Source organism: Carassius carassius, chromosome 11 (assembly GCF_963082965.1).
Source record: "Carassius carassius chromosome 11, fCarCar2.1, whole genome shotgun sequence".
Classification (NCBI taxonomy): Eukaryota; Metazoa; Chordata; class Actinopteri; order Cypriniformes; family Cyprinidae; genus Carassius; species Carassius carassius.
This window is the reverse complement of record NC_081765.1, coordinates 6440090-6465228: the sequence shown is the minus strand read 5'-3', so window position 1 is coordinate 6465228 and position 25139 is coordinate 6440090. Positions and strand designations below refer to the sequence as shown.

Here is a 25139-nt window from a genome sequence, read left to right as displayed (position 1 = left end):
TGCAATCCGTCCATCGGAAAGGCGTGACGTCACGGGCGGGGTGACGTAGCGACCAGGAAGCTATAAAAGCACGTGCCGTGCAGCTGGCCTCAGCTTCGCGTCTGTCAGCAAGCGCTCTGTGTGTGCATGTCAAAAGTCTGTCCCGTTGGTCCTATTTATTGTTGTCTGTCCCTTAGCCATTAAAAGATCGCTAAAACAGCTCAATATGCCAAAACTAAAGCAAAAGACCAAACATATGAAGGGCGATTCCAAGCCACGTTATAGATTGTGTGTTCCTCCCTGTCCTCGCTACATTACGAGCGGGGATACACACAGTCTGTGCGTGGCTTGCCTGGGATCGAAGCACGCTGAGTCGGCTCTCGAGGGGGGCGACTGTCCGCATTGCGAGCGATTGCCAATGCGGACGCTTCGATCCCGGAGGGCTCTCTTCGAGGAGGGAGCCTTCACCAGCGTTCCTCGCGGTGCTGGCCCCGCTTCTGCCGAGGCAGAGCGGCTGCTGCACTCGTGGGGATCGCAGGTGGATCTGTCAGAGGGAATGGAGACGGGCCAGTCCTTATCTCCTTCCTTATCTGCCAGATCCGGCGCCCAAACCCTGGGTTCGGAAGCACGCTCGTCGGTTTCTTCCCCCCAGGGTGAGGGATCAACTCTTCACCTCTCTTCCTCCGAGGAGGTCGATGTGGAGTCGGTTGCTGGGGATTCGCCACCCCTGTCGCCCCAGTATGAGGAGCTGTTGGAGGTGGTTACGCGAGCAGTAGATAAATTAAAAATCGAATGGCCTGCTGAAAAACAAACCGAGCCGCAGAGAAGCAAACTAGACGAACGCTTTCTGCGGCCGAGGCAACCACCTCCACGTCGGAGCCTTCCATATTTTCCCGATCTCCACGATGAGTTGTCGAGATCGTGGAACCACCCTTATTCAACCCGCCTCTTCGGCCCCGATTCACTATATTATGGCAACGTGATGGGGCTGGGAGAGCGGGGTTATAGAGCGATGCCACGGGTCGAACAGACGCTCGCGGGCTATCTGTCGCCCGGTTCGGCATCGTCTCTTAAGGCTCCGACATTGCCCACTAAGCCTCTTCGAGTTACATCATCGCTAGTGGGCAAAGGTTATGTGGCAGCAGGTCAGGCTGGGGCTTGCCTTCACACTATGGCAGTCCTTCAAGCTTATCAGGCTGACCTACTGAGAGATGTCGATGAGGGGGAGGGGATTAAGTCTGGAGATATAGAAGAACTCAGAAAGACCGCTGATCTCTCCCTCCGCGCCACTAAAGAGACCGCTCGCGCAATTGGGCGGTCTATGGCAGCCTTAGTGGCCGCGGAGAGGCATTTGTGGCTGACCCTGTCAGAGATAAAAGAAAGAGACAGGGTCTGCCTCCTGGACGCCCCGCTTCAAGCCTCGGGCCTGTTTGGCGACACAGTCAACACTGTCGTCGACAGGTTCCAGGAGGCACGCAAACAGGCGGCGGCGTTCCAGAGTATCCTCCCTCGTCGCTCTCGTGGTGCATCTGGGCGGGAGATGACCACGCCACATACCGGCTCCTCATACCGGGAAGTACAAAAACAGAGTGTCGCCGCTCGTGCTCCCCCACGTCGGGACCGAGGGCCCCAGCGACGCTCTGAGTCGGGGGCTTCTAGGGCGAAAGCCGATTTAAGATCTGTCATTGAAGCCCGGAAGTCCTCGACGAAAAGATCCTGACGCCAGGATCCAGAGGGCAGCCCCTGCTGGGGTAGAGCGCGGTCCACCTCATTATACGGTGCCCGCCTCACCTCAGTGCCCTCAGGAGGTCGGCCTGCCAACCCTGCCAGAGTTTCAGGGCGCAGCGGCCTCCAGCGAGCGCTACTCCCAGTTATTTTCGCCCGTGAGCGCAGCGGAGCTGGGATGCTCGCCGCCCCTTCGGGGGCCTCTTACACCAGAGGTCAGTCTCGAGAGACTGATTCCCTTAGTAGATTATTTAGCAGCGTGGAAGCTACTGCCAAATGTATCTCAGTGGGTCCTGCGTACAATAGAAAGAGGCTATTGCATTCAGTTCGGTCATCCACCACCGAAGTTCAACGGGGTTACACCGACTGTGGTCGGCCCCCGGCAGGCTCTGGTTATGGAACAAGAAGTGAATACCCTATTAAGGAAGGAGGCCATCGAGGTGGTCCCTCCTCTAGACAGGGAATCCGGATTCTACAGCCGGTATTTCATAGTTCCAAAGAAGGATGGGGGGTTGCGTCCGATCTTAGACTTACGTCTCCTGAACCGCTCAGTTATGCCACTGAAGTTCAAAATGCTCACTGTCAATCAGGTGGTAGCTCAAATCAGATCCGAGGACTGGTTTGTCACAATAGATCTCAAAGACGCATACTTCCACATATCCATCCTTCCACAACACAGGAGGTTTCTGAGGTTCGCTTTCAGGGGCAAAGCTTATCAATATCGAGTACTTCCCTTTGGCCTCGCACTCTCACCCCGCACGTTCACGAAATGTGTAGATGCGGCTCTGGTATCCCTCCGTATGCAGGGCATCCGCATTCTAAATTATATCGACGATTGGTTGATCCTAGCTCAATCAGAGCAGATGGCGGTTCGACATCGAGATGTCGTTCTCGCACACATGGGGGAGCTGGGTTTGAGACTAAACGCCAAGAAAAGTGTACTTTCTCCAGTTCAGAGAACCACCTATCTAGGCGTAGTTTGGAATTCGACCACGATGCAGGCACGCTTGTCTCCTGCTCGGATCGAGTCGATCCTCACGTCAGTCGAGAGAGTCAAAGAAGGCCAGTCACTCACTGTCAAACAATTCCAGAGATTGTTAGGGCTGATGGCAGCTGCGTCCAACGTGATACCTTTTGGCCTGCTGTACATGAGACCCCTACAGTGGTGGCTCAAGTCCAAGGGCTTTTCCCCGAGGGGAAATCCACTTCGAGTTATCAAGGTCACGCGGCGGTGCCTTCGTGCCTTAGACATGTGGAAGAAACCTTGGTTCTTGAATCAGGGCATGGTGCTGGGAGCTCCTTGTCGCCGTGTAACGCTAGCGACAGACGCGTCCCTCACCGGTTGGGGTGCGGTCATGAGTGGCCACCCTGCCCGCGGTCTGTGGAGCGATCGCCATCTGACATGGCACATCAATTGCCTAGAGATGCTAGCAGTCTATCGAGCATTGAAATATTTCCTCCCAGACCTGAGAGGTCACCATGTGTTGGTGCGCACCGACAACACATCAGTGGTCTCTTATATCAATCACCAGGGTGGTCTGCGTTCACGCCCCTTGTACAAGCTGGCACACCAGATCCTTCTGTGGTCCCAGGGCAAACTCCTCTCGATCAGAGCAGTGTATATTCCTGGGAGGTTGAATGTGGGAGCAGACATACTGTCGAGGCAGGGGCCGAGGCCCGGGGAATGGATGCTTCACCCCGAGGTGGTGAAGCAGATATGGAGAGTATTTGGCACAGCCCAGGTGGACCTCTTTGCGACTCAGGAGACATCGCAATGTCCCCTCTGGTTCTCTCTAGTTCATCCAGCTCCTCTGGGACTGGACGCTATGGTACAGACCTGGCCGAGGCTTCGTCTGTACGCTTTTCCCCCTATCGCTCTGCTCCCGGGAGTTCTGGCGAGAGTACGCCAGGACGGGGTCCGTCTGTTATTAGTAGCCCCGTTCTGGCCGGGCCGACCATGGTTCTCAGATCTAGTCTCGCTCCTCGACGGCTCTCCGTGGGAGATACCGATCAGGACAGACCTACTCTCACAGGCGCAGGGCATGATAATTCACCCTCGCCCGGAGTTGTGGAAGCTGTGGGTGTGGCCCCTGAGGGGGCACAACTGTTAGCAGCTGGTCTCTCAACCGAGGTTGTTGAGACCCTACTCCAATCCAGAGCTCCCGCTACGAGGAAACTGTACGCCCTGAAGTGGAAACTCTTCACTTCATGGTGCAGAGACCGCCAGCTTGACCCAGCAAACTGCCCAGTTGGTACAGTTCTGGAGTTTTTACAAGCCAGGCTCTCTGCGGGGTTATCCCACTCCACCTTAAAGGTTTACGTGGCGGCCATAGCTGCTTTCCATGTCCCTTTCAATGATCAGTCAGTGGGTAGACACCCCCTAGTTACACGTTTCCTCCGAGGTGCACTGAGGCTGAGACCTCCAGTACGGTCCCGTGTTCCCCCCTGGGATTTGGTTGTGGTGCTAGAGGCTCTTTGTAAAGCTCCATTCGAGCCAATTCAAGACATCTCAGACAGACATCTAACAATTAAAACTGCCCTGTTATTGGCAATCACCTCTCTAAAGAGAGTTGGAGATCTCCAGGCCCTCTCGGTGGCCCCTACCTACCTAGACTTTGCCCCTGGTATGGCCAAAGCATTCTTACACCCTCGAGCGGGTTATTTTCCGAAGGTTCCCTCTGTCACACCACAACCTATCGTACTGCAGGCCTTCTGTCCTCCTCCCTTTCGGGAGCCAGACCAAGAGAAGCTAAACTGTATGTGTCCAGTGCGAGCACTGGACGCATACGTCCACAGAGCTGCCCTGTGGAGAAAATCCGACCAACTGCTTGTTTGCTATGGTCCTTCTAACAAGGGTTCTCCTGCCACCAAGCAGACCCTTAGTCGTTGGATAGTCGAGGCTATCAACGTCTCCTATGAGTCCTCTGGTCTTCCCCCTCCTTTGGGGGCCAAGGCTCACTCTACTCGGGGTATGGCGGCCTCCAAGGCCTTCTCAGCAGGTGTGTCCCTCTTGGACATCTGCAACGCTGTGGGGTGGTCCACGCCCTCCACATTTGTCCGATTTTACAATCTTGACATGCGAGCCACGCCGGGCTCTTCTGTTCTCTCGTCTTAGCTGTGCTCTTCGGATACACACTAGGCAGGGATTTGGAAGTCTGGCAGCGTTGGCACATCGTTCCCCAAAGCGCTAGACGCAGCTCGAGTTCCTGAAAAGGAACGCCTCAAGGTTACGTATGTAACCCTGGTTCCTTGAAGGAACGAGACGCTGCGTCGCAAAGCCATACTCCCGGCACCCCTGCCGGCGCTTGCTTCCCTACTCGAAGCTGAGGCCAGCTGCACGGCACGTGCTTTTATAGCTTCCTGGTCGCTACGTCACCCCGCCCGTGACGTCACGCCTTTCCGATGGACGGATTGCACACGATATTCAGAGTCGGTCTCGTCAGGGACGTTCCCCAAAGCGCTAGACGCAGCGCCTCGTTCCTTCAAGGAACCAGGGTTACATACGTAACCTTGAGGCGTTTATCTCCATAATGCAAGAACACAGAAAAGGCTGAACTCTCTACTGTTTATGCCTATAGGTATGCTTGGGCTCCCGAATAAAATAAAATGACACAGATGGATCAAATATCAATACAATAAATGTGTACGTCACAATCATGCTGCATTGAGTTATATAGAGCTGCATGAAGTATATATAAAGAAAAGACTTGCTCCTTTGGTAAAAATCAACGAGTCGAGGGTATGTCAATATAAACTTCCCTTGGCCCCTTGATGAAGTGGAACGCATATCAAAATGGTGGTGGGGATTCTCCCAACAGAAAGTGCTTAGGCAATTTTGTGCAATGCTTAAGTTGCTTAAGTGCAATGTGAGTATGTAGTAAATTATGTGAATGATAGCAGATTGCATGTACAAGACATTTAAACTTGCCATCTAGAGTTTCATGACTGAATTAGATATTTCTAGATAAATGAACCTACCATCCAAAAGTTCCTCGAAGTCATCAACAAAGAACTCTCGTAAAGGGGGTCTCTTTGGCCTTTTCAGAGTGTTTAGGAGCTGCTGAATCTTAGAGGACACTCGACTGTTGACTGGAACGCCTTTAGACAGAGATAGTGTCAGGAGAAGATGAGACAGACAGAGAAAGAGAAAGAAAGATGGAGAGGATGAGATAAAAAAAGCAGGGAAAGGTCAATGTGAAAGGATGGTGGGGACAGTTTCACACAACAGCCTGTCAGTCAATGTAAGGCTGTACACCCATGGGGTTGGTTGAGATGGTACTGAGCATGCTGACCCAAAGCTTTAAAGGCTCCTTGACTCGGATTGAAGCAGCTGGACTCACGCTGCCTAGCAACAAACCGCTACCCATCTACCCATCTCATCAACCATTCATGAGCTTTCTTCTGAAAGACTGTCTGATCATTCACTATATGCTTTGCAGAAGGCTTTAGGATTACAGTTTAAATAGAGTAAAACTCTGTTCACATAAAACACTGGGACAAAAGATGCAATGAACAAGTTAATACATGTTAAACAATCTCACAGTATAACATGAGCACTAGGGTCATTTTACAAAGGTTTTACAAACCGCGACTGAGCAATACAAAGAAAAATATATATATTTTTAAATAATATTATAAATCATCAATATGATGGAGATTTAGCGGGGAGGGCTGATCAATTAAAATTGTGTTCTATGTAGTAGAATGTCTTTTTAGAATAAATAAAAAATTATTATATATAGCGTACTTCTATATATAATACATATTTTTGTACAGTGATGTCTTGGTGTCTTTAATGCTAGCATTAGGGGAGTAAAACTGATGCATCTTTCATAACAGAATACATCAATAATCCCAGTTCGCTATTACAGTATGTATCATGTGCAAACTTTTTGTACAAAATTAATTTACTGTGATTGTGTAAAATGGTTATTGCTGATCGCATGGTTGTTTTCAGCAATTCTCCAATGTAGTGTAAATTGTTCCGTCATAAATATCCTGCATAATTATGAATTGTACCAAAATAATCAAACTGAATTTCAAACAACACGGTGGATCACATTTAGATCACATTTAGCAAAGAAATGCATTCAAATTAATTTACCATCAGAACAAATATTTACACTCCTAGTTCCACTCTTCCCAGAAACACAAGCTCTGAATATATTTTGTTACATTTAACAAAAAAAAAAAAAGTTTTAATTAACAATTCTTAGCTGGTTTATAACATTTAATACATAATCAACCATCAAATGTTTCTAGTGAGGTAAACGTCACAGAATCAAACATCAAGACACAACAATCATCTTCATAGGATGAATCTATTCTTCATTTCTCTGTTAAATGTCTGGCTGTGTATTCCACAGAGAGATGGCTGTGTCGTGTATATATGCATGACTGAGATGTTCTCTGACATTCCATTATCATGAGACACCTGAGCCTCAGCCGCTGTCTGTCTGCCCCCTGTCTCTGTCAGCATCTCACACTCACAGATCGTGCTCAAGTACCCAGAATTCACCGCAGAGCACGATGAAGCCAATTACAGTAAAAGCTCCCCAAACACACAAGAATGAATCCTCTCAAGTGAGGGTCACCACAACATAACTACTGTAATCCTACCTCATAAATGTCCATAAGCCACATTAACCTTATTAAACAAAATAATCTAACTAGCATACCATGATACTGTGGCTGTTATGCAACACTTTTCAACCATGATGGTATTGTACTAAAATTCTCTTTTGTAGAGTACAAATCATATAAAAAAAGTGACGTTTGATCTGAAACGCTGGTAAAAATCACGCATAGCATAACCTAAATGTTAAAAGCAAGAACCATTTGTCAAATTATCTCATCACACATTAACTTAAATTCAAACTCTCCCTTCTGAAAAAGAAGTGCACTTAAATGTACAGAATGTTCACTTTTAGTCCAAATGATATTTTTGTAAATACTGTACTTGCAGATTATATAACATAATGAAAACAGTAACTTAAATGTACTTAAGTGCAATGTATGTAATATGTAATAACACACTTAAGTCCACTTTTATAAAGTCCACTTTGTAATAATGTCAAATCAAAAGCATTAAAGTAAATGTAAATAATTCTGTTTCATCATTTGTCATGCTGTACTTATTTTGATGCTTGTTTATCATTTTAACTGTAGTGTGTTCAGTATTAAATATCACAGAGAAACTAAATATATTTTAAAAGTACTGAATTGTAACTTCATCATTACAAAATTGTATTTACGAATGTATTTAAATACATAATTTTCCATGTATATTTATTGTACAATAAATGCTTGTCAGATGTGCTTAAGTTATACTTAAGTGCTTTTAATACAAATTTAAATGAGAATATTTGTTTTGAATATATTTGAAAAAAATTCATAAAAAATTTCTTTTTCACAAAAGATGGATCAACACAAACACACCTAAAACATTCTCAGTCCTAGATATTTCTAGACAATAGTGTTGTATCTTTCCATAATGCAGAACCTATTATAAATGCTGTGAGAATACCTTTTTTAAGAATAATTAAACAACATCAAAAAGACAAAAAGAGACATATTAGGAGGAAATATTTTTCTTATGATAGTAATATTAAAAAATGACGTAGTGGACAAGTTAGGCAGACAGAGGTCACAGCTGGGAAAGATGCACAGAGACACCAGGAGGATGGGCAGATTGAAATAAACTGTATAAATACCATCCGTGTCCTCCCCATCTCCCCTGTCAGTGCCTAAAGAAGAGAAATTGTGTATAAAAACACGTGTTCATGAAGGCATGCTGCTTCTACAGAGCTGAGGTGACTCTAATTGAGCATGGCTATGGAAAAAAAAAATCCGATAGTTTTCCATGCTTTTTATTTTGTTGTGTTTAACCATAACCAAATATTTGTCCTTCAAAGAACTAATATGCCACAGCAAAGAAAGCAAGTTAATCTTTAACCTGATGTGATGTATAGATGTACAACTCTATGTCTTAAAGAGACAGTACACCTAAAAATGAAAACTGATGAGTCATCATCTACTAGGGCTGGTCCGGATACCAATTTTTGAGCTTTGAAGCTTTGATAGTAATCAACACTGAATATTCGAAGCTTCAGAGGGAGTGGCTGAACATATTCTTCTCTCTAATAAAGGCAGGAATCTCTGTGTGTCTGTTAGTATTGTATGTCGAGAACCATTCATCGAATCGGCTTCACCCGTGTTGCTGCGGAGCCAAAGGAGTGCAGTGTTGCATTTTGGCGCAACACGTTCAGAATTAATCAACTTTTAATAAACTACAGAACAGCACGAGCCAGAAGCGGCCTGCCTCACGCGGGCAGGGCTTATATGCTACGAGAACTGACACTTGACTAGTGATACAAAACACAGGTCTGTTAAGAGCATTACTTTTTATATTGACAAATTATTAGGATGGGCTACTGTAACCTAAGTTTTTCATGGCTGCTGCATTCACAAGTATTTTCCAAGCAAATTAAGTGCACGTTTTTATAATGCATAAAATTACTGATTACCATGGAGGATAAAAGCAGCTCTTTTTTCACACCAACAATATACTATAGGCGTACTACTTACAGAACTCACTTTCAAACGTGATGTGCTGTTGTGGTCCAGTTTCAAATCGCATATCTGGCCCACTGCCTTTGTCTTGTCCTAACTCAATTTAAGTGCTACCACACAGCTGAAGTCTTCTGCAATGTTGTCTTCTCTTCCAGATGAACTGAATCACGAATCATTACCTTTCATCAAGTCTCAATACACAATTGCGCTTCGATGCATTCAAACCTGGCGTGTTCACAATACATGCGAGAACCGCTAATCAGATTTGCTAATCAGCTTGAAGAAAAATTCACGAAAAAAACAAAACAAAAAAACCTTATTGGTTCTCAAGTGTATTATCAACACACACTAAGCTTGAATGTGTGTAAATGAGATTGAATTTTGCAGTGAAATGCAGCTGAGTACATGATGACAGAATTTTACATTTTTAGTGAACTATTCCTGCAAAAAAAAAAATTATAATAATAAGAGCATGCAGATGGGATGATGCTATCTGGCTTGAACAAGCAGGAGCATACAAAAACAACCAAGAAAAAAATATCCCACTCTTTTTTTATATATTTAGCTAACTGTAAATCCATCTATTTAGTTCTGATCCAAAGCCTCCAGCTTCACAGGATCCAGAAAGTAGGACAAGTCAACTTTATATTTCTGTGTATTAAGTATTTTTTAGATTTGCAACATTATCATTAGTTGTTAGACTGTAATCGAATCAAGTGTGAGACGAGTCTCAATCCCTTATGAGGTTCCGTGGCTGTTCCTATGCTCCTTAAGTAGGCAGTAGAATGTGAGGCAACTCAGTTTTGAAGCAGAGCTGGAAACACACTGTTTAGTGTGAAACATTTTTTAAAAACTCAAATCAATCCATTTGAACCTCTGGGTGCAGTAGAGTTGAGAGTTCTGTGGAGAGATGGCATGACATTTCCTCTTTCTCACAGGAAAGAGGCATGTGTGACAGGAAGAATCTCTGCTGTCGTCATGACAGCAGGCTGAAGCTTTAGGGAACTCACCATCGGCAGTCTCCATGATGCTGGTGTGTGTGTATCTGCGTGGAAGCCCTCGCATTGATGCCACCTGTGGACGCTCCGCATGCACCGAGCGCTCCGACAGGCCTGTCACATCCGGGGGTGCACTGTGGTTGTCTGTCATGAGGTGCCAAAGGTCAAAGATGAGTGGAGGTCAAAGTACAGTAATGCATGGTGGGCTGTTCTGTGATAAAACCCATGATAAATTATGATATTGATCATATACAAACCCGATTCCAAAAGAGTTGGGACACTGTACAAATTGTGATTTAAAATAGAATGCAATGATGTGGAAGTTTCACATTTCAATATTTTATTCAGAATACAACATAGATGACATATCAAATGTTTAAACTGAGAACATGTATAATTTTAAGGGAAAAATAAGTTGATTTTAAATGTCATGGCATCAACACATCTCAAAAAAGTTGGGACAAGGCCATGTTTACCACTGTGTGGCATCCACTCTTCTTTTTATAACAGTCTGCAAACGTCTGGGGACTGAGGAGACAAGTTGCTCAAGTTTAGGAATAGGAATGTTGTCCCATTCTTGTCTAATACAGGCTTCTAGTTGCTCAACTGTCTTAGCTCTTCTTTGTCGCATCTTCCTCTTTATGATGCGGCAAATGTTTTCTATGAGTGAAAGATCTGGACTAAAGGCTGGCCATTTCAGTACCCGGATCCTTCTTCTACACAGCCATGATGTTGTAATTGATGCAGTATGTGGTCTGCATTGTCATGTTGGAAAATGCAAGGTTTTCCCTGAAAGAGACAACGTCTGGATGGGAGCATATGTTGTTCTAGAACTTGGATATACCTTTCAGCATTGATGGTGCCTTTCCAGATGTGTAAGCTGCCCAATCCACACGCCCTCATGCAACCCCATACCATCAGAGATGCAGACTTCTGAACTGAGCGCTGATAACAACTTGGGTTGTCCTTGTCCTCTTCAGTCCAGATGACATGACGTCCCAGTTTTCCAAAAAGAACTTCAAATTTTGATTCGTCTGACCACAGAACAGTTTTCCACTTTGCCACAGTCCATTTTAAATGAGCCTTGGCCCAGAGAAAACGCCTGCGCTTCTGGATCATGTTCAGATATGGCTTCTTTTTTGACCTATAGAATTTTAGCCAGTAACGGCGAATGGCACGGTGGATTGTGTTCACCGACAATGTTTTCTGGAAGTTTTCCTGAGCTCATGTTGTGATTTCCATTACAGTAGCATTCCTGTATGTGATGGAGTACAGTCTAAGGTCCCAAAGATCACGGGCATCCAGTATGGTTTTCCGGCCTTGACCCTTACACACAAAGATTGTTCCAGATTCTCTGAATCTTTGGATGATATTATGCACTGTACATGATGATAACTTGCAATTTTCTTTCTGAGAAACTCCTTTCTGATATTGCTCCACTATTTTTCGCCGCAGCATTGGGGGAATTGGTGATCCTCTGCCCATCTTGACTTCTGAGAGACACTGCCACTCTCAGAGGCTCTTTTTACACCCAATCATGTTGCAAATTGGTCCTCCAGCTGTTCCTTAAATGTACATTTAACTTTTCCGGCCTCTTATTGCTACCTGTCCCAACCTTTTGGAATGTGTAGCTCTCATGAAATCCAAAATGAGCCAATATTTGGCATGACATTTCAAAATGTCTCACTTTCAACATTTGATATGTCATCTATATTCTATTGTGAATAAAATATATGTTTATGAGATTTGTAAATTACTCCATTCCTTTTTTAATCACAATTTGGACAGTGTCCCAACTCTTTTTGGAATCGGGTTTGATATTTAAGAAGCTGTGCGGGATGTGCCAGACATAAAATCTCAATGGTCCAAAATAGGTCTACATGAACATATTTTGCTTACATAAAGCATGGAATTCAACATCAAATATGTTCTGATTAGCTACGTTTCTTTGATACTTTACACTGTGCGATGTTTAGTTAAGCCAGTTTGCAACACTTTGTTATCTCTCTCCCTTATTCCATGGGATGTTTACTGTCCATTTTATTCTAATCGGCCAACAGAAGAGCTTTATAGTCTTTTATATATATATATAGTTATATAAATATAAGTGATTTCCCCACTAATAACCAACAAGTAGCTGATTTGCATTTAATCCTCCCTTGTACAGCTGGTTTGTCTGCAGACAATAAATCTGAGGTTATTTACAGTCAGCACCCAGGGCCAGCTAGATGAGAGTGGCCTTCAAGGGCAGAAAAGCAGAAAAAGAGGATGAAAAAAGAGGAGGATATAAGAGAAAAGGAGAGATAAGGGGGATGCAAATGTTTATAAGCAGAACTCTGTGAAGAGGGGAGCAGTAAAGTGAATGTGTTCTGGAGGTGTTTTGCTACTCACTCTCATGCCATTCAAAATTTATATGACTAAAATAAGACTTTATTCTGTTCCTGTACATACATTGAAAGCAAATAGCAACTAGAGGCTGTCAAGACCAAAAGTGACCAACAAAGCACCATAAAAGTTGTCAATCTCTGCAATCTTGAAAGTTTGAGGTTGAGGCCAGTCTGTTCCTCAGACAAAACAACTGAATGATTTCTAAAGACTTTTCAAAATTAAAAATGTAAAATTTTCATTTGTTTTTTCTATATATATGACCATGAAAAATATGACAGCAACAGTTAACAACTGCATTTTACATCTAAGGTCAAAAAAGGTATATTTATTAAGTGAAACAATGTTAATACACTAAATCACTTAAATCTTTTTTTTCTGGCAAACACCTTACGAAGACAAGTGGCTAAAGTCACATCATGTCTTTCTGGGACTGTCACTTGATGGTTCTTTCCCACTAAAAAAATGGTAACAGTATTTAACAGTATTTTATTGTTAAATTTTCACTGTATATATAGGGAATTTACACATTAACAGGTTTTACCATTGCATTTTTAGAATTATCGTTTTTTTTTTACTGTTGAAATGTACTGTAGCCCTGTGTTGAGTTAAAGTATAAATATGGCAGGTGTGTGGACTACTTTTATGATACATTCATGGTGTTTTTTGTCATATTTAGAGTTTGGAACAACATGAGGGTGAGTATTGCATGAGATATTCCTTGAATGATTCCTTGAATGATATGCCAAAAGTTTGCCAAAAATGATTATTTTACAGCAGTACTGGAACCTGCTAAGATCTTTTGTTTGCCTGTCAAACTAACAAGGCCAATGCTGCTGGCTTTATTGGCACAGATTGGCTAGGACCCTAAAGATGTGCCAGCATTGCGATAAAAAAAAATAAAAAAATAATAATGAAAAAGCAACCATGCACCATGCAAGCATGCAGCCATGACATTAAAACCATGATTTTATCATCGCCGTGAGCAGTAGCAGAGTAGTGAAGTGCTCCATGTGCTGTAAACATAATCAGGGTGCAAGCATGTCATGAACAAATAGTCAACTTTAGAGTTAAACTTAAAATCTTTCCTCACACAAAGCTACTGTATGGCTTCGGCAGACTTTAAATGCAGGGCACTTTATAGTGCTGTTTTGTTATTTTGGAGTTTGACAGGCCCAGTCTCTATTCAACTTCATTGTATGGAAAAGAACATTCTGCTAAACATCTCCTTTTGGAACAACATGAGGGTGAGTAAATGTGATAGAATAAAAATTTTTAGGTGGACTATGTCTTTCAGCTGCACACATTTTGCTCTTTCTTCTCAGCAGGGCACTAACCTGCATCTGAGTTTTAGAAGACACATAAATCTTAATACAGAGTGGTTGAAGCCAGAGGGTAGGTCTGATCTGAAGACATGAAGAGAGGTTAGTGAGTACTGACCTAGTTGTGTCTGAGCCATGAGGTCGGCCAGTACGGTTGCGGCTGAAGCAGACGTGGCGTTCGTGGCATGGTGGGGTCTTCCTCCAGGGTGGGAGGAGGTGGAGGACGCGGACGATGAGGTGGAGGAGCCTTGGATGACTCTGTTAAACCAGTGCTCTACACTGGGGTGCGCCTGGTATGGAGACGAGGAGGCGATGCGTCCCTGCCGGCGCAGCGAGCCCTCGTCTTCTGATGCAGAGGAGGTGTCTGGGAAGTCAAGAACAAGAGGACTAATGGTTAGGTGGAACCCTTTTACTTCAGTATCAGCACTGGCTGAATTTTGGATGATTTTTTTGCTCAGTATCTTTGAGTCAGCTGGTGACTGGTGAGTCAATCAACATTTTCATAACCAATGTCGCATTCATTTCCATCCATCATTATTTTGAACAGCATATTTATTGTTTTATCACTTCAGAGCTAACAATATTCATTTTTTAATGAAGCTTTTTGGAACCACTGTACAGTAAAATGTCTTTATAAAAAAAAATCTAAGCTATTCACAGCTTCCATCATAACCATCAGAAGGACTAATATATGATCATTGCGGAAGAGAAAGCAAAAAGCGTTTGTTCTCAGTCCAGACTAAAATATCCCTTTGATGAGAACTGTCGGGTGTTAAGCTGGAAAATACATATGATGTAATGCTCATGTGGTCAGAGACCAAGTATATGAGGCCTGCAGTTATGGTAACACACATCATTTTCCCTATTATAAGTACATTATAAACGTAATGCCATAGAAAATAACAGATGTCCGCCAATTAATGAATAAAATATGTCATATAGCTAAACCATCAGTTCTTCATCATGCATAAGGCATCTTCTGCTGGGATTTAAAAAGTCTAACAACAGTGATAATTCATGATTAATTAACTCCATCAGAAAAGTAAACTCTAATGATCATTAGGTCATTAACACTAATGAGCTGGTGTTTTTCTAGTTAATTAATAATATATATAATATATATATATTGTCCACCAGGCCACAAGTTGTACTGTTAACAAATCACACACTTTAAGGTGTCAATCATGTTTGTAACAAAACAACATGAGTTCATAATGAAGTTTATATGCATGTAATACTTTTTCTTTTAAAGAACATCCAAACACATAGAGTAAAATTGAACAATTGTAAAATTTCAGCAGTTACTTTTTCAATATTTATTGTATTTTTCATCATCAAACAGCTTAACAGATAAAAGAAGGGACAAAAGGAAAGCGTAAAAGACAAAGGAGAGCGAGATTGACTGACAAGAAGCCTGTAGGTGGTAGCAGATTCATTTAACATTAATTATGCAATTACTTAACCACAGGGAGCAATTACTATGGAGGGTGTCCAGCAAATTAGGAGACAGACACTGAGCAACAAACAGTCATGCATTATCCTAATGTATCTCTTCAAAACAGCATTCTTATGAAAGAAATTAATAAAATAATAATCTACTTACACTGAATGTTGCCTGATACCTGTTATTATTAGTTATAAACAGTCCTGATCCCTCAACAACTCCTGAATTACAAATTAAACTGAAGCTTAGCATGTGTTTGAGTAGAAACTTGTATAAATTGTGAAACTAAAATGACTAATGAGGATGCTAATTTAGAGAACAAGCTGGATCAAGACCAATATTCAATAATATGAATATCAATATATACAAAATGTACTTAATATTCAGTAAAACACACTACCATGCAAACCATTTTTTTAATGAAATTAATATTATTCACTATACCATGATTATTGTTTAGATTTAGGAATTTTTGTTTAGATGTGATCAGAATTGTTCTGAGAATTTCTGCATGTCTAATTTATAAGCAGCTAGCAAAAAAAAACTAGGCTCATTATTTTGAGAACTGTTGTAATTCTATTCCCACTTCATGTCCTCAGGCACTTCGAGAGTAACCTTGACACAGATTTAGAACGAGCAAGATAGAAAGAGAGAGGCAGAGACAATAGGCATGAAACAGAGTCATGGGAGAAGAGAAGTGATTTGAGAGAGAAATTGAGTATGACAGCGAGGAGAAAGAATGAGGCAGAAATGAAATGGGATGAGTAGGTGAGTCAAGAGAAGACAGAATGAAGACTTTTAACAACTGCTGTACTGAAAACCTGACCTTTAAATCAGAAATAATTCTTCTAAAACTTCTCTATCAGTCACTCCACCAGAACAGAGTCTGAGGTCACATCCAGAGGATAAACAGCACAGCTTCACCAGGACTCGACAGATCAGAAGCTAACAGGATAATGGATGCACAGCAGTATAAGATCAGAGATAACATCAAAAACTGCCAAGAAAGTGGGTCAGACGGCATTTTTCAAGCTGGTCAGATCCAGATAAAAGTTCAATCAAATCAGTCACACTTATAAAGCTGCTCTGTTGCTACAGAATATAGAGGTTTGATGTCAGTGATACCAAATGCCATTAGTTCCCGCATGTCACATGACTGATCGCAAGAGGAAATGTTTGATTATATGGATGTGAAATTTGTGATTAGTAGTATTTCTTAGTATTTATGGCACTTTATAACATAAGCATATGCTATTTAAAAGCCTTATATAGGGCACAAGTAATTTACGTCTGTCATCAATAAGTAAATAATGGCATATTTTTTACCCTTTTGGGTCAAGAATGAGGTGAGAGGTGATGGGGCATGGGGTAAGAGGGGTCTCTGACAGGCCAGATGGGTTATCAGATCATCTCTGTCGGGGCAATCAGACAACTTAGCCACTTTATGTGTGCGGTGTGCATTAGTCCAGGGCACAAAAGAATTAGCGGACCATGACCAATTCCCACAGGGGGCGACCCTGAACAGGCCTGTGAACCTTTAATCCCACTGACTTCATCATTCTAACCGAAGAAGGACAGAAGAGTGTATCAGACTCAGAAACACGTTAATGCTAAACGAACAGGGAGAGACCTTTACGTAATCCAAATTGAAGGACAAAGCAAAGACGTTATACAAATATGAGGAGACGAGCTTCTCTGACCACAGGTTGTAATAATGTGAAATCATAAAGAAGTCAAGGCCAAATATAGTACTTTTGTTTTAATAACACCAACACAGATACAGCAGTAAATAACCAATAGTAATGAAAATTACTATTAAAAATAGTAATTTCTTATAGTAAAAATCAGTCATAAAATTCCAAGTTGCTGATTGATTTTTCCAAGCCCACAACTCAAGTCAATTAATCTCTCTTTCGTATATTCGCAACCTTATTTATTTCTGTCCTACTTTCTTTAGCCCTCCTCCTCCCCAGCACCACGTGTCCATCTACGACAGGGTTTTTTCTACTTCACCTTGCAGGAGCAGCATGTATCCTAATACCTGTAAATCTGAACATGTTTCAGCAGAAGGCTTCGCTCATGCCAGCAGGACCAATGTAGCAGACACTCATTTTCTTATCAATAAAATGACATTAAACTATATTTTGAAAGTCACCATGACTGAAAAGGGATTTAATATATCAGTTATTTCTTTAAGACAGCAACGATATTACATGGCGGGCCAATAGTGGTTTCTCCTCCTGAGAAAAATACACCAGTAATCTCAAGTTTCCTATTGAGTTTCAGAAAAGATTATAATAATGTCTCAAACTAATCTGCAAGAATACCGAACTTTGCCGTCAAAAGTCCAAGATTTCAATATGAAACATTTCACATCCAAATCTACCAAATCAGATGATCTGAGCTGTCCACTTTAATGTTAGAGCTCTGTACTGTTATTGTACAGTATGTCAACAAGTGTCACATTTATTCTAAGGAACCTGTTAATACCATAAGGAAACTCAAATGAGCTATGAAAAAACTGAAGATTTGATCTCTTGTACGCTAAAATAATATAATGTCCATTCTGCATTATCTAAAGTTTGTGTGTTAACTTAATGTTATAACTAAATATGCAGCCAGTGGGTCAATAAAGCTGGAATTTTGTTAAACATCTCCATATGCAGGCGTGTGGGAAGATGGTCTGGGAACGGAGTGGTCAGAAGCCATTCTCTTTGTGTAAATAATGAGCCTATTATTCAGAAAACTATGCATTGTTCTCTCAAGGCTCAGAAGATCAAAACAACTTGATACTATCAAGGACTGAAATGCACATTGTCAACTGCTGTCAGCTGAAAAATGAAAACATAAAATAAAAAAACGCTTCCGAAATATTTTCTGCTCTCATAAAACTAAGTGCTCCCATAAAACTGTAAGGAATCCTTCCACTCCTAGCTTTGTTTGTGTGTGTGTGTGTGTGTGTGTGTGTGTGTGTTTACCTGGGGGAGTGCACGCTTCAACTGAAGACTGCACTAGAACAGAGCGTCTCTTAGAGGGCATTGGCATCTTTCTCTCTGAATACTTTGCCAAGGCTGCTTGAACTGCTTCTGTATGAAGGTCTGTGACGACAGAGATAGTTCAGTTCACACATAGGTATATTTCATTAGAAGTATATTATTGTCATATAATAAATGCTCTTTTTATAAGCATATTCTTCTTTTTCACAAGGGATGGGTTGCCAGTACCACTGAATTGGTATCTGTGCCTCATGATTACAGAGTTTAGCAGAGAAATGTTCCTACCTGATCTGAAGCGCTCATCCCTTGAGTTTGCCACCCGGGGCTTGTTCTGTTTGGAGCCTGGAGGGGCCACCTGTGACGACGTTTGGATCCTATGCTCTATCTGCAGAGACGGATCTACACCTGCACACAAGACAGACCAGAATAGTATCATCTGACAGACAAATGCATTACTTCAATTTCCATGCTCGACATTTTACCCATTAGCAAGCTACAGTTACTGCAGTGTAAAACAAACGCAGAAAGCACAGTTCTAACAAACGGACTGAATCTCTCAGCTTGGGGTCGCTGTGCATAGAAGAAATGACGGTACATTAAGAATAAACAAAACCAACATTACAGAATAAAGGTCACTGCACTTAATAAACCATTGAAGTGACACTATTACATTTCAACACTATCCTTGCATTTAGATAGCAACATAAATCTTCTTGTGACTTCTGCCATCTCTGCCGCGGTCTGAGTAATACAACACCTTGAGATCAATGGGCCCTTTCCACCATATCTGAGCTCCAAACAGAGTTCTCATGGTGATCCAGTGCTGACGCAGAGAGTGTAACATTCAAAATATTTAATCAAACCTGACAGACATGGGCTGAAGAGACACACAAATCTTACATCAACCCACAAGGGCAAGGTTTGCTCTGCTGTGACAGCTGCAGGCAGTATGAGTAATTTACGAAAGTTTCAGTTTCAGCTGAGGCTGTGGGACTATGTTTGCCATTGAGAACTTCTCACCAATAGGAATTACCTCAAACTGGCAAAATAAATAATTCTAGATGGTCCACAAAATGCTGTCTGATGTTTAATATACAACTGTATGGAGACCGATTTTGGACCAATCACATTTGGCTGTGGGTGGAGCGACACAGGGCAATCGATGCCTCAAAAAAAAAAAGTAGGAAGATAACTAATTGGTTGCAGTCACGGCCTGTTAGGTCAAAAACTTAAGGTGAAATAAACTGCTTATTTTCTATGCTTCTGTTTCAGTCTTCAGTCATAAGAGATGCCATTAAAAATATATATAAAAAGTGTAAAGTCTTTATGTTGTTTCTACATTAATTTGAAGATTAAATGTGAAATTACTGCAATAGAAAAGTATATTTAAAAATGTTAAATGTCCGAAAAGTGTGATTAGTTAATTTTTTTAATCGATTGACAGCACTAAATACTATAAATTGAGAATAAGTGACATAAATGATGTGTCACCTCTGCATTTAAACTGTTTGATTAAATCTTAAATTGCAGAGAGCTCAATGTCAGCATAGTTTCTGTGAATTTGGAGAAATCTCCACCTTGCACAAGGTTAAGACTGGTGAGTCATGCAGCGCTGCGGTTACATAAGACCCATCACAGCTGTAGCTGCCGCAGCAAAAATGAGAAATCAAAGAAGCTTATGCTCTGATCTCCGGTCTGGTGACCCCTCCATCTATCACACCAGGAAGAGACAAATGAATGCTACAAATACCTCAGGATTCATTTATAACAACACAGGGACAGATGAAGGACATTTTAGAGGTCCCGTTCTTCGTGATCCCATGTTTTAAACTTTAGTTAGTGTGTAATGTTGTTGTTAGAGTATAAATAATATATGTAAAATTCTAAAGCTCAAAGTTCAATGCCAAGCGAAATATTTTATTTAACAGAAGTCGCCTACAACGAACGACCAGTTTGGACTACATCACTCTACTTCCTGCAGTAATGACGTCACTAAAACAGTTTTTTGACTAACCTCCGCCCACAGGAATACACAACAAAGGGGGCGTGGTCTTGTTGTCGCCATGTGGTTGAAACGCTGTTATTTTCATCTCGGAGTCCAATCACCTTTGTTTGGGCTTCCCAGGGACGCTGTACTTGGAGATTAACGGTTACAATTTATGTTTAACTCGGTTCCCGAAAATTATAATCCACATGTAAAACTATGTGCAGCACATTTTGCTTAGGACAGCTTCCTCAATCTCAATCAGTTTAATGCCGGATTCGCACAAAGATTATTTTTGAAAAATGGAGCAGTTCCCTCTTTGTCTGGAGAAGGCGTTGTTTATGGACCACAACCGGTAAGTGTATTTTATTATTTAAGTTGGTGCGTTTAACAGTTTCTGTAACTTATTACACAAAGGGCAACACTGTTTAGCTTTGTTAACTAGATGGTAGAGCTGTGCAAAAAAATCGAATGCGATTTTCATGCGCATCTTGTCAGTAAAAAGGCTCCTGTGATTATAAGTACATTTCCAGATCGTGCGTTCAGATCAGGGTTGCCAAGTTTTCAAAACAAATCCTGCCCACTTACTTCTCAAAACTAGTCCAAAACTAGCCCAATCGCGTTTCCAGGAGGGCAGCCTGCGCTCAGCTGCTGTCGAATCACAACACAGAAACCGCTGGCACAATCAGAACTCGTTACGTATTTCTGAAGGAGGGACTTTATAGAACAAGGAAGTCATCAGCTCGTTTTTATGAAAGTGAAAACAGCGGTATACAGATAAGTGAACTGTGTGAAAAAAATACTGTTTTTTTACACACGAAACATGAACACATGTTATATTGCACACTGTAAACACAATCAAAGCTTCAAAAAAAGCACGAAAAACGTGACCTTTAAGAAAAAGGTTTGTGAAACTTTGTGACGTGGCAGAACATCTATCAAAGGTTAAGACAAGTAGTGACTTGTTATCCTTTTTTTTTAGAAAGCAAAAGCAGGCGATACAGAATGGTTTACCTCTTCTCAAACTGTTTGCCTAGCAACCACTTCATATTGACCTCTGACCCCCAGAATCGTTGAAAAGAACTTCACCTGACTGTGTTGACATGGTGGAGCATTCAATAGGGCTTTTCTCAATGAGGGCTAATATCCCTAAACAACCGAAATGAGTTCAGGAGAGGTCACATATATAACCAAAGATCACAAAGACCTATAAACACAAGCGATGTTAACTGTAGGACTGGTTTATGATTTGTAGAATATTCTGCACTATGTTATGTGTTAAACCTGGTTTGGTGAATATTGACAAAGTTTTTTTTTTTAATGATAAGGATTTTTAAATTCATTTAAGGGATGTTCTAGTAAGTTCCATGTTTGCTGTTGATTATCACAGACTTCTTTTTTTTATTTCATAAAAAAGGTGTTAACAGTAATACACTTACATTGGAAGTCTATAGGGCAAGACGCTGCACCAAAGTAAATGTTAAAGTAAACAGTGTTTCAAAAGTAAACTAAAGTTCTAAAGATTGGAGTCAGTAAGAATTTTAAAATCACTTTTTCTAGCAAGGATTCATTAAATTGAACAGTAGTGTTTAATTTAGTTTTTCAAAAGTTCAGTTTCAAGTTTAAGTTTTTACAAAAGATTTCCCTTTTAATCTGAATGAATGAATGAATGAATGAATGTAAATGAATTAATTAATAAATTCTGTTCTTTCTATTTATTAACAAATTCTGGGGGGAAAATGAATCATGGATCTCAACCATGATAAAGAAATACTAAGAAGCATAGCTGTTTTCAACATTAATAACAATAAGAAATGTTTTTTAAGCATCAAATCAGCATATTATTATAATTCTTAAGGGCAATGCCATACTGAAGACACAAAAATAAAATACATTTTAAAATATACTGAAATGAAATTGTAATATTTCATGATATTAATGTTTTAATTGTATGCTTATCATATAACTGCAGTCTGAGAATAAGATACTTATTTCAAAACCAATAATAAAATATAACCTACCCCAAATTGCGTATAGAAACATGCCTTTAGCATGAGTTCAACTAGTATTTAGAACAGCATTTCCACTAAAATGACAATTAGACAGCTTTACAGCTCAAACACCACACATTTGTGAATGGAAGATTTAATATAAGTGCTTTAAAAAGATTCAAGCTCATTTCTGCTTTTAAACCCTCTGGATTACCTTTTCCCATAGACTTCCATTGCAGATTACTGCAAACATGATTGTTATTCCTTTAAGTATGTCTTATAAAAATGTCTCTCATTTAGTTCTTTATTAAACCCATCATAACTGCTTTATGTCTTTCCAATAACTGCTCAGTAATAGCATTATAATGCTAAGAGTCCTGCTGTTTCTTTCAGTTCGGAGGCATGTGAGGACTAAACAGGACATGCTCACTTTATTTGGCTCTCGTTCTGAGAAACACTTCACCTAAAAACCCCCAATCCTGCTTAACTCAACATAAGCTTACGGATGGCAACAGTTGTGTAAGGACAATAAGGCACAGTCTCCAACATCAAAAGAAATGAGGGACTCTGGTTCATAAGAGCTAAAATGCACGGCCTGTCAAGACCCACTGATAAAATGTCCTGATAGTGTACGGCTTCACAAAAGCTCAACTATGTGCAAAGATAACAAGGCCATAAATGCTACAAGTAACTCTGTCCAGTTGCTAAGCAAAGAAATGTCCCTCCACAGTTGGCTGATATCTATCCAATCACATTCCTGCTTTCAAACGATTGTTACCAGTCAGATCTGGACGCAGTGTTTCAGAAGATGCCACAATGTAACAATTAGAAGACTTTTAGGAGATCCGCCGGCCTTAATGAGGTCTCATTTGGAGTCTTGATTGTAATCAGCTTTAATTGGTTACATAAAAAGGTAGATTTGAGATTTGGTCAAATGAAGAACTGAACTGAGCAACAAAAACAGGCTTTGTTAATAACTGATGGTGCTTACATAAGAAATAGCTGAGCTACTTAGATTTGTTCAGCCCTAGTGCACGAGTACAATACTGGTGATAGAAGTTTCCAGCACAAATGGTGTGCCGTTTTCTTTCTTCGGTCTGAGGTTATCACCCTGAAGTTCGGCTAATTGAATTTAATATATATTTAAACTATAAAACGTTTTCATTTAATTGTAATAAACACATGCAATAAAGGGCCCAGAAATACAGCATTCATTTCACACAGTAAGCATATTCTTTTAAAGTATATCATTTCTTTAGTAAATACTGTTTTTAAAGTATGCTTTTCTCAGGGCATCATGGGACAAAGTATGGTGGTCTGTCAGCCAGCTTAGGAAATAACAAAGACAAAGCCCACAATGGAGAGCTATCTCTGCTGCAAGGCAAATTTAAAATTAAGTCCTAATTTCCTGTATCAAAGCCAAACCAAAAATATAGAGCGGGGGCCCAGACAGACGTTCCCTTTTCCACAAGCCACCGCAGATATCATAACATGATATTCATGCAGGGCCATTCTAAAATTAAACATACACAAGGAATATAGGTTAAATAATAATAAAATAAAAAAGCCTTAAAAACGTAATAATATTTTTCATTTTAGATGTGGAAAGAGCAAGGAACCATAAATAACTGTGAGATCTATATTCTGAATTTGAATGTCTGGATATATGGGCTGTTGCTAGCCACCCTAAGCCGAAGAACAAAGACACACACACCACATAATTGAGAGTTTAAGGCAGTTTGAGGCATGCACTTAGATTTTAGTTTTATAACTCCTATTCCCCAGAGAGACACACACATTGTTTCCACTAGCTCAGAGTATCCTTGACAGTACTGAAACCGTGCATGCATTTCAGATCAGTTCAGACCGCAGTAAAATGCAGACCTCTCACGAAGGTCTAAGATTTTCTAACCTAGATATACACCGTGTGCTAAAATAGTTCATTAAACAGTGGATTTACAGTTGATTAGTGAGTGAGTTGTTTACCTTGTATCTGGGGTATGTAGGGCGCCAATAATTTCCCTCTTTTCTTTTCATAGCCTTTCTGTGTGATGTCCCCTACAGAGAGAGAAAGAGAAAGAGAGAGACAAAGGGATTGTGATGAATCATGTATTCTGTGTTTGAAAAGCTGGCATCACATTGCTCAGCATCAGCCCATCTGTCTGGCACAGAGAAAGTTCACCAGCACGTCATAAACATCCAACTACCGTTTAGTAACAGCAATGCACTGAAAACTGGCTGCGCAAACACGAATTCCCAGTGAATAACAAACACAAATATTACAGAGGCTTCCAATGTTCACTCATACCTGAGCTTATAGCAGTCCTTTTACTAAAAAAGCATCTTTCTTGTCAGTTCTAGCAGATGTTTAATGAATCAGCTAAGAATTATTACATTTATACTCCAAACTTCTTAAAATATAATTTTACGGACACAATTGGAGCGATTTTCCTCCTGATTATTCTACCAGCGGATACTGCTGACGGCAGTCTGGGCTATGATACACACAGGCTTAATTACAGGCTGTCTGGGTCACATGCAGCTGTATAAACTAATGGACACCTTTCAGATCAGTAATACCACCACAATGACATGTGCAGACCTCAGCCTGCCACACTTCAGTTGCTCTTCAATCACACGAAGAAGAAATAAACACTAAATTCAAACATATAAGAGTTGACAACATACAAATGCTTAATATAAAGCTGAAAACAGTAAAACAGTCCCATTTGTGACTGTCATG

At 41.0% G+C, this 25139-nt stretch overlaps 1 protein-coding gene across 5 annotated transcripts in view; it reads right to left on the bottom strand.

Annotated features, from left to right (window-relative positions):
* Nucleotides 1-25139, bottom strand: part of LOC132152689 (disco-interacting protein 2 homolog A-like) — a 120478-nt gene that overhangs the window by 18217 nt on the left and 77122 nt on the right. For 3 of the 5 annotated variants that reach the window (XM_059561498.1, XM_059561499.1, XM_059561501.1), the window contains exons 2-7: nt 24383-24454; nt 18707-18826; nt 18404-18523; nt 14100-14345; nt 10287-10418; nt 5683-5802 (exon numbers count right to left, since the gene is read on the bottom strand). In XM_059561498.1, coding sequence (XP_059417481.1) covers nt 5683-5802; nt 10287-10418; nt 14100-14345; nt 18404-18523; nt 18707-18826; nt 24383-24454 — 810 coding nt within the window. The remainder of the gene's footprint in view (nt 1-5682; nt 5803-10286; nt 10419-14099; nt 14346-18403; nt 18524-18706; nt 18827-24382; nt 24455-25139) is intronic. The other 2 variants (XM_059561502.1, XM_059561500.1) reach the window with 1 other exon arrangement.